The sequence below is a fragment of the Lissotriton vulgaris genome, chromosome 12 (assembly GCF_964263255.1).
Source record: "Lissotriton vulgaris chromosome 12, aLisVul1.2, whole genome shotgun sequence".
NCBI classification, from domain to species: Eukaryota; Metazoa; Chordata; class Amphibia; order Caudata; family Salamandridae; genus Lissotriton; species Lissotriton vulgaris.
Window position 1 is genome coordinate 810,536,606 of NC_141700.1, and position 18,856 is coordinate 810,555,461.

At 46.0% G+C, this 18,856-nt stretch overlaps 1 protein-coding gene across 2 annotated transcripts in view; it reads right to left on the reverse strand.

Annotated features, from left to right (window-relative positions):
• The window catches only part of LOC147678845 (uncharacterized), a 102,931-nt gene that overhangs the window by 23,243 nt on the left and 60,832 nt on the right, over positions 1-18,856 (reverse strand). Inside the window, exon 1 of one of the 2 annotated variants that reach the window (XM_086946268.1) lies at positions 11,299-11,497. The exons of the other annotated variant lie outside the window; for it this stretch is intronic. Within the exon in view, the coding sequence (XP_086802394.1) occupies positions 11,299-11,322 (24 nt within the window). The 5' untranslated portion in view covers positions 11,323-11,497. Of the gene's footprint in view, positions 1-11,298; positions 11,498-18,856 lie in introns of those variants that run through there. 2 annotated transcript variants of the gene reach the window in all.

Genomic DNA, 18,856 nt, shown 5'->3' on the forward strand with positions numbered 1-18,856 from the left:
GCTTTCCTCCAGTCGGAGGAATCGTTGTTGTGATATATATATATATATATGAACATTTATAGAAATTTCAAAAAAGAAATGTTACATTTACAAAATGTTTTTGGGAGTACTGTGGTACCATAGAGCTCTTGATATTTAAAAAATAGATACATATAGAAAATTACAAATATTTTTATATATCTATTATCACTTTACTAAAGTGATAATAGTTAGGCCAAAAATATTACACCTAATTCTTACCTACATCGGAAGGCGTAACGCAGAGCATGGGGGCAAAGTGTACCTAACACAACAAAGCTGCGTTTAACTTTTCTAAAGCCAATGATTAGACAATTAGCTGAAGACTTGAAATCACTATGTACTGTGGTATATATCGCAAAACTACCCCCATATTTTGCTAAAATAATGGAACAGCAGATTTTACTAACTTTAAATACCTTAAAACTTACAAATCAGTTACACTACTTACCTAAACTACACAAAATATTCATGCGGGCACTATTATATGTAATCCTGCCACATTGTAACAAAATGCACTGGCGGTTTTCTTGGAACATAAAGTACAAAACCGTATGTGAAATACACTGCAGTTAAGCATGTTTCTGGACCCCTCTTTTTTTTCTTTGGACCCCCTTAACTAAACCCCAAAAACCTTTCACTCCTTTCACAATGCAACACTCTACTGTACGGTACTCCAGTATATGTCATTTCAATATACATTTGAAGATTTCATGCCACTAAACTGAATGTTATTACACTGAAGGCTACTCAGTTCCATGCACTCCATTGTCTGGCACTACACTTTACACTTCTCCAGTATATGCCATAGCAGTGTACCCTATTTCACTGTATCCCACTGTAGTGTATGCTATTCCGCTCTGCACCACTGCACTGTACAGCATTCCAATATACACCATAGCACTGTATGGAATTTTAATTTGCAACAGTACACTGTACCACACTCAACTTTACGTAAGCCCAGCGTAGCTCACTAAACTGAATGCCACTCAAATGTTTGGTACTCCACTGTATTCCACTTCACGCAACTCCACTGTACCAGAGTTCACTGTACGCCACTTGACTGTACACTAATTCCGTAGATGATATTTCAATATATTCTCCTACACTGTACAACACTCCCATCTCAAGCACTCCACTGCACACCAGTACAGGGGACGCAAATACAATCTACAATATTTGCAAAAATGTAACTCTACTTTACCACACTCCACTGTATGCTATCCCACTGTATACCACTGTAGTGTACGCCACTACACCCTATACCACTCCAATATACTTCACTGTACTGTATCTTAATTCACTCCACGCCACTCCACTCTATACCATTCCACTGTACTTCACTCCAGTATACCTGATTCCACTTTACTCCACTCCACTATACCACAATATACTATAGTAAAGTAGACTTTAGAGCACTCTCCTCCAGCATATTGATTCTTCACACTGCACTTAATAACACTCCACTCCACAAAACTAAACTAGACGAATATTCACAATGTGTTACTACCATCAGATAAACCATTGAAATTCACCAAAAAACTAAGGTTAAAGAAAAGTTATAGCTAGGAAAACTTTACCTCTAATTGCTATGGAAACCCAACTTAAAATACATAAGCATAAGACATTCTAAAGTTATAGTTATATTTTTAATTTATCAGTTATGCTGTACTTTCAAATTAATATGAGTCATACTTATAACTCACATTTAAACATAGGCATCACCTTAAAATTCCTTTGCATTTCACTGCCGGATACTGGAGGATGGGGTTCATAGGGTCAAAATCGGTCCAGGAGGCAGGCCGCGCAGCCCCCTCCCCCAACTTTTTGATTACTGTATACACCCCATGGAACCTGGCCATCCTGGGGGGGGCTGAATAAAATACAAGCTTGGGAAACAGCGTTGGTTTTTTTTGCCTTGGACATCCAGATTTGCAACAAAATTACAACAAAAAGTATTCTGGCCTTGGCTGGGTCTCTGTGGAACCTCACCACCAGGTCTAGAGGGTCAGGGTACTCCTACCATGCCCCTTTCTGTTTTTTTTTTTACTTTTATTTTGGGACTTGACTGAGTCTAAGTCGCAAGATGGCTGCCAACACTTCCTGTGAAGTATTGGCAGCCAATCAGATCTCACCATTAGTTTTGTTGGATCCGTGGACCCTCCAAGTCCCTAGATATCTATAAATCTTTTTTTTTAATAACTCCAAAATTACTGTACAGATTTACACCATATTACAACAAGCATTTGCAATGCAATAGGTCTCGCAGTTGTGAAAGTCTAAGCTTTTGGCATTGTAAATGGCAATGCCTTTTATTTATGTGTTGGTTTTCAACACATAAATAAAAGGCATTGTCATGTACAATGCCAATAGCTTAAACTCTCGCAAATGCGAGACCTATTGCATTGCAAATGCTTGTGGTGAGATTGTTACTTTTTAAAGCACATTACAGTGGATGTTTGCCTCAGATGTGTTGTTAGGTCGGCATCCATGAAGTGAACGCCAAAGAGAGAAAGAAACACTCTCATGATCGCTGAATACACTTTAAAGATGCCATCACATCAGCCATTGAACGACGACCATGTTTGAAATGCCACTTCTTGAGGCAATGATTTTATTTTTACGTTTTGCTCGGAATCATTGAAGCAAAAAACTCGTTGAGAAAGCAGCTCAGAAGCTGGGCGACTGTTTGCAGCCCATCCGTTCGTATCCCGGTGGGGCCAATTCAGACATTCATCTTTTAATACTCGATTACTTGAATATATTTGGTTAAGGAACACCTACAAAGCCACATAGCATTGTGACCACGAGTGCTGTATAACGAGCAAGTGAGTGCATTAACCAGAAGGCAATCCAAATCTGGAACACTGTGCAAAAACCGCTCTGCACATGGCAATAAAAATACATCGCTAATCAATGGCTGGCCTAAATTTGAAGTGGCCAAGTAACATTTTAATGTTGACAGTTGTTTCAATGGGGCGGAATGACAGATACGATTTATTGAGAGACGCCTAACCGTGTCACTAGGTTGTTAAACAAGGATGCTCCGGTCGTCCACTAACTGGACACGGAAAGCGTGCTGCAAGATATCGACATTGGTAGATGTGCGCTACACAAATGAGAGGGAATGGCAATGCCAAGTAATGAAAATGAAAGATTCATTGCAAATCTCAAAATGCAAAGCACAGGGCCAGCTGAAGGAGTCACCCCTGACACTGGGCCACTCAGCAGTCATAGTGGAACAAGCACCTAAGACCCCTTCCCAAGTTGCAGAAGCCATTAATGAAATGGGGCAACCCAGAAGGATACGGACCTGGGTATAATGCAATAAGAATAAACAATGGTCCAGAACCTATTTCTTTATAATCCGATTCAATCAGTACATGTTCATGCAGTTATATGTTCATGGGCGTTCCTACTGAATACGCTCCAACACATATATGAACTCAGTTACTTCAGACAAACAAGAAACATCACAACAACACCAGTATATCAAATAAGAGGACAATATTTAATTCATTGTCTCTAATCAAATAAGTGATGATCTACAAAGTTTTCTCAATGTTTTTTAGAGTAAAAAGGTTGCCCAAAGGAGCGTGCACAAAGGAAGTGATCAAAAGTGTGTACAGTGAGTAGAAAAAGAAAGGAAATTCAGGATAATGAATAGACAAAATATTCACATTAGTATTCTGTAATCACGGTCTCACAGTTTTCCGTATCAAAACAACCTGGCCCACAAAGTAGTAATCAATAACACCTGATGTCAGTATAAACTAAATACAGACAGCCATGTCAAAATGTGTGCACTTTTTTATATTGCAAATGTGGGTCCAAGGTGGGAAAAATATTGTCGACGTTTCGATTCGACTTATGGTCATCCGGTAAGTTAGACCTGGACCGTGCGAGTCTTCCTCAGGACAATCAATAGTAGGGCAACCAAGGGTTAAAGATGACCCTATAAAGAATAAAAGGGAATTACCCTGTTGTAGTGATATATTGTAAAACAATTAAAAACCCAAAGGGGCAGTGTGCTTACCCAAGGGTGCAAGGCCAAACACAGTGTATCTCCTAGTCAGCCGAGTGGGATTAACTCCTGCAAAACATAATAATGCAGAATATGGACCACTAGTACTATTGAGCCATGCGTACATAACCGTCACATGGGTCTGTCCATTAAATTACGTTTTCACAAGGTGATTCAATCATCTGGACCATTGTTTATTCTTATTGCAAGTTGCAGAAGCAGCAGACACACATAGCCTTGGAGTACAGTTGAACACGTGCACTATCTGGAATTAAAGGGTGTCTTTCCAGCTCTGTTGCTCTTGCCTAATTATGCCCCTTGGTTCGGCCCCCCATTCCCCAGGGGGATAGTGGGAGGAGGAACACTAGAGGGGGCGGGGGGTTCCTTGGAAGAAGTAATAATAGTTGTGTGCCTGGCAATCGATAGCTCTGCCTGGCTTGACAACATCCCGTCACCGTAGTACACTGAGAGCGTGCTGTAAAGCACACTGGGCATGTCTGGGTGGAGTGTGGGTCAGGTGAACCGTTTGAACTTGCTGGCTACAAGTCTGTAGTGGCAGTGGGCGGAGGCGCAGGGGAGGGAGGGATGCGGGCATTATAACAGAAGTCAGCACCCAGCAATATTTGAATGGTGGGAGGCCGAGGGTAGGTGATATCTCTCCCATCCCCACTCTGACACAACTCCGACAAGCTCGCTTAGTGCAGCGAGGGCGCCGAGAGTCGGCCTGCGCACACAGGAACACTCACAGAGGCAGCACAAGGTAGGGTGCAGGCAGGGCCGGTCCTAGGATTTGTGGGGCCCCGGGCAGAATAGGAACATGCGAGGCCCCTATAATTTGCATAAGATTTAACCTGACAGGAAGTGACCTCATAGGAGGTAATATCAATTGGACATTAATTATATGGCATTGTTTGAAGCCGCTTTGCAAGAAGCAACTTACCTAGTTTTGATATATAAGTAAAATGGTTAGAAATAGCTTTAAAAATCCTAATAAAATACGTACATAAGTGGAAATACATTAAATGAATTTAACCTAGTTATTGTTCTATTGAATGGGATTAATGAAAATGATATGCAAATCGGGGATTCTGGCACTAAGAGAGCTCCAAAGGAGAGGAGAAAAATAAAAGTGGCCCCCATTAGTGAATTAGTTAGCTAGAAAAGTGTCAAAATTAGGGCAGTTTTTAACTTGTAAAGACATGCTGTTTACGTTGGTATGGGAGATTGCATAGATTTGATTTTGCTGCAGGCAATGTTTGTTTTAATATCATGAAAATCAACATTAAAAATATGTTTATCTGACCATAAAGCAGGCAAACAAACAGCCCAAAAAACAGGTCAAATACTAACCTGACAGATTAGACCATTACACACTGCCTGATTGCCCTAATGTCCAACCCGGCCACTATGTTATACAATTATTGTGCTGATACAGGATCATTGTTTTTGTAAGTAAAGTAAAGGACATGAATATAGGGTTCGATAGGGGCCTGTTTCAATGTCGATTTTAATTTACCACCAGGTAAAGACTCGGGGGACCTAGCACGCTGAAAGCCCTGCTCCAGCCAATTTTACATTCTGATTGTGCTCCTCTTCCTGCACCTCTTGTCTGGCTGCTATCTCACACCTATCTGCTCCGCCCGCCCCCTCTCACTTGATTCCGTATTTCGTACCCCTTTCATTCACTCTGTGCTCCCTTTCCCTCGTCCTGGATGAGCTGAGCGGTTTTCAGTGTGAGGCGCCGTCATTCTATCTTTTCTTTTGCGCCCTGCAGGTGATCCTGCTTCTTATTTAACCAGGGGCAGGGCGCACTTCACTGGTGAGGGCTCTTGAATGACCTGTCTAATCGCTGCTATCCTCATGCAGATGCAGCGATTAGGCCAAGAGAGACCGGCAGGCAGGTATTGATTAAATCCCTTGGGTCTCCTGGGCCCCCTGGGCCTCCAAACTCTTAAGTATTTGAAAGCGCGAGGCCCCCTGGCTGCGAGGCCCTGGGCGACTGCCCACGCTGCCCATGCCTAGCGCCGGCCATGGGTGCAGGTAGACTCCCTAGGACCGGACAGTCGCCGAGGTCTGGACCAGACCAGATGGGAGGAGCAGGAGATGACGCGCTTGTCGAGAGGGTACACGCCGGGTGGCTCGCGGATGGTTGATAACGTCACAGAAGCTGCTGCTCGGCAGGGTCGAGTACACTGGCTCTGCCTTAGCCTTGACCTACTAGCGTTAACGTCATTCAAATGACTCGCCGTATATTCTTACAATAATGGCATTAGTTCACTTGGGCGGATAGGCCAGAGGTGGCAGGATTGCAGCTGTCCAAACCAAACACTCATTCATACAAGTAGTAAATACATCTGTTACAGCCACGGACTGGAGGCATAGACGTGCAGCAGGTAAATACTGTGCCTCATGCACGTGTAGTTTCCAGGCCCCATAACCAATGAACAATTAACAAACCGTTCTTTGACTAATCAACAGGTCGCGATGCAGTTCCGTGGTCCCTCAGCCAATAAACATTTTACCCGTCCTATCAAATCATAAACCAGGGTTCTAACCCTTAGTCTAACGTGCAGCCAATGGACAATTAAAAAGTTTTCTTCCTGTTAATCCCGTAAAAGTGCTCTCATTCGATCCTACACCTCAGCAGTTTTAGTGCTAAGAGAGACTTCATCCTCCCATGAGTGTATGATTGTTAAAGCGTAGCTGAAGCTCGTAGCAGCTGTGGTGTAGACATATACCGTTTTTTTGTCAGCTGAGCGGTACAAAATCATTAATTTCTGTACAGTATGAAAGTAAAACCAACAAGGAGGGTCCATCCACTGCAATGCCTCCTTCCAGCAAGGAGAACGAGGCAACAATAACGAAAACCGCACGTACAGAAAAAAGAAAAAGGGGTGGGAACAGGATACTGAATCCCACCCCTCCAGGACTCCCTGACCTGCATCACGGTTGCCAAGGCAATATTTCTAAAAATATTGTCGTGCTACCGTAAGGCAGGTCATGGAGTCCTCGAGAGACAGGATCCAGAGCAGACAAATCTGCTAAACAGGAGCTTTTTCCAATGGCAGGCCTCCGTTTCCAGAGGCCTGCCAATGGAAAAAAGAGGCGTGGCTTCACGCCATACTGAAATCCCCTGCTCACAACATCTCTTTGCCTGCAGCAGAGCAAGGCCCTGCAATGCAGGCTTCGACCTAAAAAGGGTTCTTTCTGGATGAGGTAATACCTTTCTCCCAAATTTGGTGTAATTCTATTCAGCGCTTAGGGCTGTAGCCGTGTTCAAAATCTCTGTGGGAAATTGCAGGAGAAAAGCCCCCGTTTGAGAATCACCCCAAAACTTCCTAGGCAGCAGCTGAAGCGATTGTCATACTAGTATTGAAAATTTTGTGAAGATTCATCAAACAACCCCAAAAGTATTAACAAAACAAAAAATGCTTTGTCTATGGAAACTAGGTCCTAATTATAACAATCTACTGGGAACTGCAGTAGGTAATAGATCACTCAGTGATGGTGACCAATGTATAGTTAATACCTAATTTCCATAGGAAATGTATTTTTTTGGTTTGCTAATAGGTTTGGCACCATTGGAAAATTGGCACAAAACTTTCCAACGAAAAAATGTCATCCGCCTCAGCGCCTTCCTTGAACATTTTGGGTTGATCCATCAAGCAGGGCCAAGAGAAACAGATGGTTCCAAAACGCGAATTCTTCTAGCAATTTCTCTAGGGATATTTTAATAATGCTACAAACGAAACGGCTAAACAAAATTACCCCATAATTGGCAGAAAGCTAGATCTTTTTCCAGAAACCATGTTTTTGTGATTTGGTGCAAATCTGTTCTTTTTTCAGAAATAAAGGTTCAAAATGTATAGATATATGGACAGTTTGGTTTGAGGGACACTCACATGAGTCCCACGGGCAGGCAACTTAGAATAATAAAGCAATCTAATTGGAAGAAAGGTTTTTTTTTCCTGCTGGGCACCTCACAGGAGCTCGCGCCCCGATTGGCTGCCAGCAACATGAAGAGAAATGTTGTGGTCACCATCACAGGACAAGGGCACTGAGTCCGAAAATGTTACAAAACAAATTCAATACATTTTTTTTAACCCGTATCGTGCTCATGACGGGCTCAGCTCGTCATGACCGTTGCGCCGCGCCCATGCGGGGATAATTCCCCTGCTGTGCTGGGCATTCCATTGGAACGGGCGTGATCATGACAAGCTCAGCTCGTCATAAGCACTGCGCCACTGTGCTGCATGACGAGCCGTGCTCGTCATGGGCACCGGGGCGCTGCACGCGTACCCCTGCCCCCCAGCACAGCGGGGGAATTAGCCCCGCAGGGGAGGGGTTAATTAAGTATAAGGTGGCAGGATAGGGCTACTGACCCCGGGACCTAGTGGATTAGTCCCAGGGTACCGAGCACGCAGGGGGTGGCCACCCATGGGGGTTGGGCACAGGGCTTGGCTGCAAGCTAGTCCCTGCAGCCAACCCCACTTAACCACAGTCAAAAGCCGTCCACAGCAGGGGTTGTCTGCTAGGCCCTACACCTAATCCAACAAACAGATTTTTATATCTTAAACAATGGCACACACGGCTTTGACATGCATAAATATCTGCGAGACAGACTTTGTCCCTAGATATGCAAGAAGTCTTCTTTTAGGACTGTCCTTTTTTAGGCAAATTGCTGGTAAGTCGCACCTTGTGGTTGGGGTCTCAAGACCAGAGGGGACTTAAGTAAAGTTTCTTTGAAAAAAGTGTTTAGATCGTGGTCATTGACTTTTGTATTTTCTTCTGTACAGAGGAATTTCTTTTTTTTGATTGCGGAGGTTTTTAAGTGCCGTAAATCAATTCAAACGGACTGATTGCTTTTATTGTATATATGAATTAAATTTTGATGTTTTCCTTTCCTTTTGTGTTTTTAAAATAAGCATACTCCACCTCTTGTAAACTGCATTTGCACTTTCATGGTTATCTTGCTTTTTAACCGAATAAAGTATTTTTGAATCTTTGATTGCGGATGTCTTTTGAGTTAGATTCGGATCTTCGTATTTCTAAATGACTTAGGCTTTGGAAAGTGACATGGTCTCACATTATGGTTAAAATTATGTAGTTGTGTATTCACATTTCAGTGGATAAATCTGAAACTAGTTGTCCCAGTTTTAATATGAGGAAATCTTTTCGAGATTGGATTAGAATTACCAAACTTTTGAATGAACTACGCTCTTTGCAAATGACATGGTCTTGTACTAAGAAAGAGTCACGGAGTTGTATACTTATATTTTAGTGGGTATTTTGTAAGGTTTTGTCTAAGTTTGAACAGGTACATAATGAGTGATAGAACATTTTATCAGGTTCAATATAGAATCATTGACGATGTTATTGATTATACACTTTGTAGTGTACTGTTTTTTGTCCGTGTGTTTTTGTTTCGGAAGTATGCAAAACATTTATACATAATGATATTAATTAGTTGAAGTTCCTTGTATAGTGTTTGTACATACATTTTTACATGTAATGTTTTATATAAAAAAATTTAATGTTTGATTATATGTAATTTGTTGATGTGTATATGTATTATAATGTTTTAACACTATTTATATGCTACAGTAAATGTATGTATTAACTTATCTGTGACGTGTTTGTAATATGTTTCAAAGACGTTCCTCTAAGGTGTGACGAACCCGTTGGCTGTATTTGTGTGCTTATTATAGGAAACACCTAATAAAGAAAAAAGTCTACGTATATAAAAATCAAGACATTGCTTCATTTTTTTGGTTTCTTTCTCCCTGATGTATTGGTTTCTGTTCTATGGACTGTTGGACAAACAGTAAAATATAACCTTAGGAATGTAACCTATGAGTTTGATTGATTAAATAAGTAATTAATTATTTATTTAAGATAGTGCTCCTTCTACCTTTATTTGTATGGATCTAATATTGGGGTGTTTATTACGGTTGACCCTTGGAGTGAGCACATCGTTACTAGGAACTTCACAGTGTACGGCAGTATATACCACAACCGATTTTCTTTTTGTATTTGTACTAACCCCACATTGCGCTTGCCCAAAGGATGTGAACAGAGGGGGGTTGGCATAGGTGCATAAGGTAATAAACTATTACTTTATGTTAAGATAACTTTGGAAATTCACTAAAAAAACAAAGGTTTGGTGAAAATGTCAGTTTAAATGTAACATTTTAAACTATAAAACACTGACATTCATCAGCTATACTTCAATGAAGTAAGTATAACTCACACGCTTTCCATGCACTGCTTATACCTTCACATATTACATCACTCATGACATGTTCCATGACATCACCGATGACATTTGAAGTGACATCATTGATAACATCAATGATAACATCTGAAAAGAGATCATTGAAGCCAACACTGCTTAGCGAGTGCGCGAGTTTTAGTATCTTCAGTTAACCAGAAAAGGGGAATTTCAGTGTTATTTTTGTTAAACTGCTCTGTCTAAATTGACATTTCCACCTAAATATATTATCACGTTAACCTTTGTTTTTTTCAGTGAACATATGTATACATACAAACATATAAAAAAAATATTCAAAATAAATTGTTTTGTTTAATGTTATTTCCTACAAGGTGTTCTTTTAAGCCCCTGCCAACATTATTTTCTATGGGAGTACCTTTGAGTACCGTTGAGTACCTTTGAGTGGCCACGTCCAGTACTGAACTTACTCCGAGGCTCAGGTGGAGTTGGATTCTGGCATTGGACTAACCCCGAGGCTTAGTTGGAGTTTACTAACTACAGTTTTGGGACCTTTTCGGCTGTTGTATCAAGAAGTGTAGTTTATGAATAGCAATGCTTGTATTTGCTTGTTCTTCCCTAAACCCCTCCATAGCTCTTCCTAAACCCCTTTCTTCCTCCTCCCGAATAATAGGAAAATGTCCGCACTTCCAGCCGCTCTCCCATGTTCCTCCCACATTTACTACTAAAACATACACTTGTGTGTGCGGAGAATCCTGAACCGCTGCAATGGCCACACGGACAACACAGGGATGCGGAGGTCTCCTCGTGTAGGTTTGTGAATAGCATGTTGTAGTACGTTAGTCGTACTATTGTAGTAACATTAAAGTTACGACAAAGTGTTGCCTATGAGTTGGTCCCACAGTGCTTACAACGTAAGATACTCATGAACGTTGACCCCCCCCCCCTTCCTCCCCCCTCAACCAGGCCCTTCGCATGGAGGGGGGTGTTATCTCAGGATTCCGGCCCCACGACAGACCCCACTCACCTGTTCGGTGTGCGACTGGGACATATCGCTCCTGTGTTCAGTGTATTGCAGGGAGAGGAGTGAATAAAGGAGGTGGAGAAACAGCTGAGGGACACAGGCCCCCTCTACCACTTCCACAGGATAACCTGCACCCACAGGATAACCTGCACACACACAGCTCCCTCACCGCTCTCACAGGGTGACTTGTCTCCCCTCACACATTCATACACAGCTTCTGTGACCCACACAGCTCCCCCCTCTACCGCTTCCACAGGATAACCTGCACACACAGCTCCTCCTCTACTGCTTCCACAGGATAACCTGCACACACAGCTCCCCCCTCTACTGCTTCCACAGGATAACCTGCACACACAGCTCCCCCTCTACTGCTTCCACAGGATAACCTGCACACACAGCTCCTCCTCTACTGATCCCACAGGTTAACCTGCACACACAGCTCCCCCCTCTACTGCTTCCACAGGATAACCTGCACACACAGCTCCCCCCTCTACTGCTTCCACAGGATAACCTGCACACACAGCTCCCCCTCTACTGCTTCCACGGGATAACCTGCACACACAGCTCCTCCTCTACTTCTTCCACAGGATAACCTGCACACACAGCTCCTCCTCTACTGCTTCCACGGGATAACCTGCACAGACACAGCTCCCCCCTCTACTGCTTCCACAGGATAACCTGCACACACAGCTCCTCCTCTACCACTTCCACAGGATAACCTGCACAGACACAGCTCCCCCCACTACTGCTTCCACAGGATAACCTGCACAGACACAGCTCCCCCCACTACTGCTTCCACAGGATAACCTGCACAGACACAGCTCCCTCACCGCTCCCAGCGTAGCCTACCCCCCTCATTCATTCATACACAGATTCATCAGTTTGCTGCTCACACAGGGGAACCTGCCCCCACTTACACACTCACACACAGCTCCCTCACACTGAGCCTCTGTAGGGACTGAGGCACAGCTCCTACCCTCACACACAGCTCCCTGGCACTGCCCCCTCTGCACAGCTCCCTGGCACTGCCCCTCTGCCCAGCGCCTCCCCGTGCCGTCCCTCCAGGCGCTGCCGAAGCTCACACATGCACACACAGTGCTCCCAACAGCCAGGCTCGGCAGAGAGACGCTGCTCTCTCACGCTCCTCGTGGGAGCACAGCTCACTCACGCACACTCTGTGGAGACACTTCAGCCCAGTCACTCCCGCTCAACACACGCGCATGCGCCGTGGAGGGACACTGCTGACCCTGAGTCACACACACACTCCCTCTCGGTGTCTCTTCAATATACTGACACATGAAGGCGCTATACTGAGACATGAAGGCGCTATACGGACACATGATACTTACACATGAGGCCCCAGACTGTGTGAGCCTCAGACACAAGCATCGGCAATGCAATCCGCCGGCGTTAGTTTAACTTTTATTTTAATTTATTTAATGCAATTTTCTATCGCGCGAACTTAACGCGAAGGTGTCAGAGCGCTTTACATAAGAACCAGTTTCAAAGCATAAGGACTTGTTGGCGATGCACATGGCACAATGATGTAATGTGGCACTATAACATCACAACTGGGACGAGGCGCTAGTGCAGCGTAAAGCGAGCTGTGACTTCAGCAGCCCCAGCCCTGCCTGCGCTCCCTGCCTGCTGGCCCTTCCTCACGACAAGAGGCAGTCACTCCCCACCCACCATGAGGTGACAAACACGTGACGGATGCTACAGAACCCCTGGCACCAGGGGTCACCAGGGGTCACAGAGTAACAAGGGCCTCCGCTGGGAGCATGGGGTGAACGGGCAGAGAGGCGAAGGCACGCGCAGAGGGAGTACAGACACGCACATTTTATTTATTTTATTTTAAAAGTTGTATATAGCGCTAGCTGGACCCGTGGGTATCAGGGCGCTTTACATATGCACAGGAGGTGAAGGTTGCATTACATAGCAAGATCTAAGGAAGCAAGAAAGACATAAGCAAAGAACATAATAATTAGGCAAACGGTGCGGGGGAGGGAGACAAAATAAAGTAGGTGGTTGGCACAGTCCAGTAACCACTGCTTTAAATGGAAAAAAATAAGTGCAGGTACTCACCAAATTGAGGCGTGGACTAGGGGGCGGGGCTATAGGCAGTGCAAAGAGATCTGGCCAGAGGCACACATTTAGGGGCAGATTTACAAGCCCCTTGCGACACTTTTATGCCGCCGTTGCGTCACTTTTGTGACGCAGCGCCGGGGTAAACAATGAGCCACGCTGCGACTTACTTGCAACGTGACGCATCTAGGCAGATGCATCACGCTGTAAAGCCCTGCGCAACATGAAACCTGCGTCATGTTTCATGTGGGTGTTCTGTCGCAGGGTGGGCGTTCCCTCGCAGGAAAGCCCCGTAAAACTGGCGCAGTGAAATCTACAAGATTTCACTGAGTCAGTTTTACGACACGCTGCGTCAAATCCTTACGCCTGCTTGAAGCATGCGGACGGAGTGACGCACCACGTTGAGTATGGGCAGCCCCTGTGCATTGCATGCGTTGCGTCGCGCTTGCGACGCGACTCCAGCAATGCGCCACCCGTACACCACAAGATGCGTCACGCATCTTCCCTTCCTTGCATCTGTGGTGGCGGAAGGAGGGGATTACGTGACGCATCTGTTCTGGCGCATCCCTACTGATTTGCAGAGATGCGCCAGAACATGTAAATATGCCCCTTAATGTCATTGAGATTTAATTGGTGTGCAGATGTGCATAATGATGCAAAAGCATTTCTGGTATATTTTGATTATTCAATTTCACTTCTACGTACAAAAGGGTACATTTATCATTAAAGTAGGCTTCTCGTGGTGCAAAACGCAGATCACATGACTTGCACAAGATATTTTTCTTATCATTTTTTGGAAAGGTTTAACTATGGTTAACACTCTTATTTCATTGCCACTTAGCAGACATCCCCCAGCCCCTCCTATGCGGCAGAGCTTTGCCTCAAAGCTCCTTACCTGAAAAAAGTTTGATTACCTCTTTCTGGAGTCGGGCAAGCTGCTGAGAGCTTGAGCCAGGATGCCTGGGTCTAGCTCTGTTTCAGGCTCTCTTGCACTCTCATGCCAAAAACAAACTGAACTGTGATAGTGCATGTGCCTGCTATCCAAACTCTGATCTCACGTGCAATGAATAAAGAGTCAAGTCAAGTCAAGTCAGAGAATTTATATAGCGCACTACATAACCAGAGGGTCTCAAGGCGCTAAGGAGAGGGAGGAGGATTACTTGTCAAATATCCACGTTTTAAGTTGCTTTCTGAAAGCTAGGTGATTCTGGGTAAGGCGAAGGTAAGTGGGGAGTGAGTTCCATGTTTTAGCAGCCAGGTAAGAGAAGGATCTGCCTCCCATGGTGGTCTTGTTGATGCGAGGTACAGTGGCGAGGGCTTGGCTGGAGGAACGTAGTTGGCGGGAGGGGGTGTAGAAGGACAGTCTTGAGTTGAGGCATTCTGGTCCGATGTCGTAGAGTGATTTGTGTGCGTGGGTTAGCAGTCGGAAAGTGATTCTCTTATTGACGGGTAGCCAGTTGAGGTCTTTCAGGTGACCAGAGATGTGTTCGTTGCGTGGGATGTCTAATATGATTCTGGCTGAGGCGTTTTGGATTCGTTGGAGTTTCTTTTGGAGTTTAGCGGTAGTGCCTGCGTAGAGGGTGTTTCCGTAGTCCAGTCGGCTCGTGACCAGAGCATGGGTGACTGTTTTCCTGGTTTCGGTGGGGATCCAGCGAAATGTTTTTTTGAGCATGCGAAGGATGTTGAAGCAGGATGAGGATACGGCGCTGACTTGTCTGTTCATTGAAAGTGAAGAATCCAGGATAACGCCTAGGTTCCGTGCGTGGTCTGTCGGGATGGGTGCTTTTCCAAGGGCTTCCGGCCACCAAGAGTCGTCCCATGCAGAGGGGGATGTACCTAGGATGAGGACTTCTGTTTTATCTGAGTTCAGTTTCAGACGGCTGTGTTTCATCCATTCAGCAACTTCTTTCATTCCTTCGTGTAGGTTAGTTTTGGCGGTGCTGGGGTCCTTGGTGAGAGAAAGGATCAGTTGAGTGTCATCCGCGTAAGAGATGATGTTGAGGTTGTGTTGGCGGGCGATGATCGCGAGGGGGCTCATGTATACGTTGAAGAGGGTGGGGCTGAGAGAGGATCCTTGTGGTACGCCACAGATGACTTCGGTGGCATCGGACTTGAATGGTGGAAGGCGGACTCTCTGGGTTCTTCCGGTGAGGAACGAGGTGATCCATTCAAGTGCTTTTCCATGAATTCCGATGTTGCTGAGGCGTTGTAAAAGGGTGCTGTGGCAGACTGTGTCGAATGCTGCAGAGAGGTCGAGGAGGATGAGGGCGACTGTGTCTCCATTGTCCAGTAGAGTTCGAATGTCGTCTGTTGCTGCGATGAGGGCTGTCTCAGTGCTGTGTTTTGCTCGGAAGCCAGATTGTGAGGAGTCGAGGGATTTGTTGGCTTCGAGGAAAGCGGCGAGTTGGTTGTTGACAGCTTTCTCGATTACTTTGGCCGGGAATGGAAGGAGCGAGATGGGGCGGTAATTTTTGAGTTCGGTGGGGTCCGCTGTGGGTTTTTTCAGAAGGGCGGTGAGTTCAGCGTGTTTCCAGTTTTCCGGAAAGGTGGCGGAGTTGAAGGAGCAGTTGATGACGTCTCGGAGGTGCGGTGCTATGACGGAGTCTGCTTTGTTGAAGATGTGGTGAGGGCATGGGTCTGTGGGGGATCCTGAGTGGATGGAGTTCATCAGGCGGATGGTGTCCTCAGTGGAGATTGGGTTCCAGTCGTTAAGGGTGTTCGCGGGGGGAGAGTGTTCAGCGTGTGGTTGGGTGGGTTGGGCTCCGGGTTGGTTGTCGAAGCTGTTGTGGATGTCTGCAATCTTGTTGTGGAAGAATGAGGCTAGGGAGTCGCAGAGGGCTTGAGATGGGGTGATGTCGTTGGAGTTGGCCGAGGGATTGGAAAACTCCTTGACGATGTTGAAAAGTTCCTTGCTGTTGTGGGCGTTGTTGTCAAGTCGATCCTTGAAAGCTGTTTTCTTGGCCTTTCGGATTAGTTGGTGGTGAGTGCGGGTGGCGTTTTTGAAGGCGTCCTTGGTGCTGGTGGTTGGGTCTTTTTTCCAAGCTTTTTCAAGGGTGCGGCAGAGTTTCTTGGACTTCTTAAGATCATCGTTGAACCATGAGGCCTTCTTGTAGCCAGGTTTGCTTTGACGTTTTTTCAGTGGTGCTAAGGTTTCGGCGGTGTTGGATAACCATAGGGTGAAGTTTGCGGCGGCTAGGTTTGGGTCCGAGGAGTGGGCTGGGGTGTTTAGAAGGAGCGATGAGGAGATCTGGTCGGTGGTGATTTTGTTCCAGTTTCTTTGCAGAGTTGGTTGGGGGTGGTTGTTGGGTTTGGGCTTGTTGTAGGTGAAGTGAACCCAGCTGTGGTCAGTCCAGAGGAGGTCCGTAGTGTGGCTGAAGGAGACATGATTGCTGGAGGAGAAGATGGGGTCGAGTGTGTGACCTGCGATGTGGGTGGGGGAAGTGACCAGTTGTTTAAGTCCGAGGTTGGCGAGGTTGTCCAGGAGGGTGGTGGTGTTGCGGTCGTTGATCTTTTCAAGGTGAAAGTTGAGGTCTCCCAGAAGGATGTATTCTTTGGAGGGGAGCGCGTGTGGAGTGATGAAGTCAGTGATGTCTTCACTGAATTTTGCGCGGGGTCCTGGTGGTCTGTAGAGGAGGGTGCCTCTGAGTGTGGTTTTGGGGTCGATGTGGATCTGGAAGTGAAGGTGTTCGGAGTTGGCGAGGTTGGTGTCAGAGCTGGTTGAGATGCGGATTGATTTCTTATGGACGATAGCGATTCCTCCTCCTGTGTGGCTGGTACGGTCTTTGCGAGTGATCTTATAGTCTTCAGGGATGGCAATGGTGATGTCTGGTGCGGAGGAAGCATTCATCCATGTTTCCGTTAGGAAGGCGATGTCTGGAGAAATGGTGTCTAGTAGATTCCATAGGTCAATGGCGTGCCTGTGGACCGAACGGGTGTTGAGAATGATGCATTGTAGGTGGTTGGGGTCGGGAGTCAGTGGTGTGGTCGTAGCGGAGATGTTGTCGGTGCCGTTGAATTTGCAGGAGTAGCAGGAGAAAGGTCCATGGGTTTGTCCAGGGGCGGCTTGGACGCAGTTGGGGGCGCGACCGGGGTTAAGGGCTAGGAGGGTGGTGGCATCGTAGGTAATGCGGGACGGCTGGGCAGCACGAGGGGCAGGGGGTCTGGCGCTGGGTGCGGTCCAGGCGCGGACGGGCGTAGACGGGCTTACCTTTGGCGCACCTTCGGCGCGGATTGGGCGCGGTCGCTGCGCGTGGACGCTGCACGTGGGAGTAACTGTCATATATGGAGGGTGGGGGGGAGGGGCAAGGGCGTCTCAGCTGGGAGGCGGGGCGGGCACGAGACTACCACAACAACAGCAAAATGGAGGCGGAGGGGGGGGGAGTACAGTGAACGCGCTGAAAACACCGTTCAAAACAGCGTAAATATCACCCAGAGATTCAGGCACAGCTCAGCGGCGATCAGGCAGGCAGCAGTCAGATATAACAGAGTATAAATTAATGCAGATCGGCAATGACGCTGAAATTGGCAATTAATGCAGTGCGCAATGAGGCTGAAATCGGCTCTTTGCAAGCAGCAGGCAGCAGATTAAAAAAGCAGTAATGTGAAGCAGCGCTAGCAATAGCACAACGATACCAGTATCCTCGAGGGACACAGGGGAGCGACCACTCAACTCGGGGAGAGGAGCGAGTCACGGCGCCTATCAGGGAGGAAGCGCTGGTAATAGTCAGTGGGAGGGCGTCTCAGCTGGGAGGCGGGGCGGGCACGAGACTACCACAACAACAGCAAAATGGAGGCGGAGGGGGGGGGAGTACAGTGAACGCGCTGAAAACACCGTTCAAAACAGCGTAAATATCACCCAGAGATTCAGGCACAGCTCAGCGGCGATCAGGCAGGCAGCAGTCAGATATAACAGAGTATAAATTAATGCAGATCGGCAATGACGCTGAAATTGGCAATTAATGCAGTGCGCAATGAGGCTGAAATCGGCTCTTTGCAAGCAGCAGGCAGCAGATTAAAAAAGCAGTAATGTGAAGCAGCGCTAGCAATAGCACAACGATACCAGTATCCTCGAGGGACACAGGGGAGCGACCACTCTACTCGGGGAGAGGAGCGAGACAAACAAGTGACCTCAATTGCAATACAGGAGAGAAAGAAAGATGAAGTCATCTAGAGGATGAATTGCACGATGTGATAGCAGAATTTCTGGGATCAATCCCAGCTTCCCCACTTGACCAAATTGTGTGATAGCAGACAAATATTTTATCTCACCAAGCCTCCATTTTCTTTGTTAGCACACACGATTGTAAATTCAAAGCACAAGTTCCAGATGTGTGCGGTACAATCACATTTTGTATTAGATTTAATTCACTATAATGTTGCTTAATTCATGAAATGAAAATCGGCCATATACGATATACACCTGAATAGTGTGACCTGTTTCCTAGATCACTATTGGCATCGTCCTCATGGTGGGAGC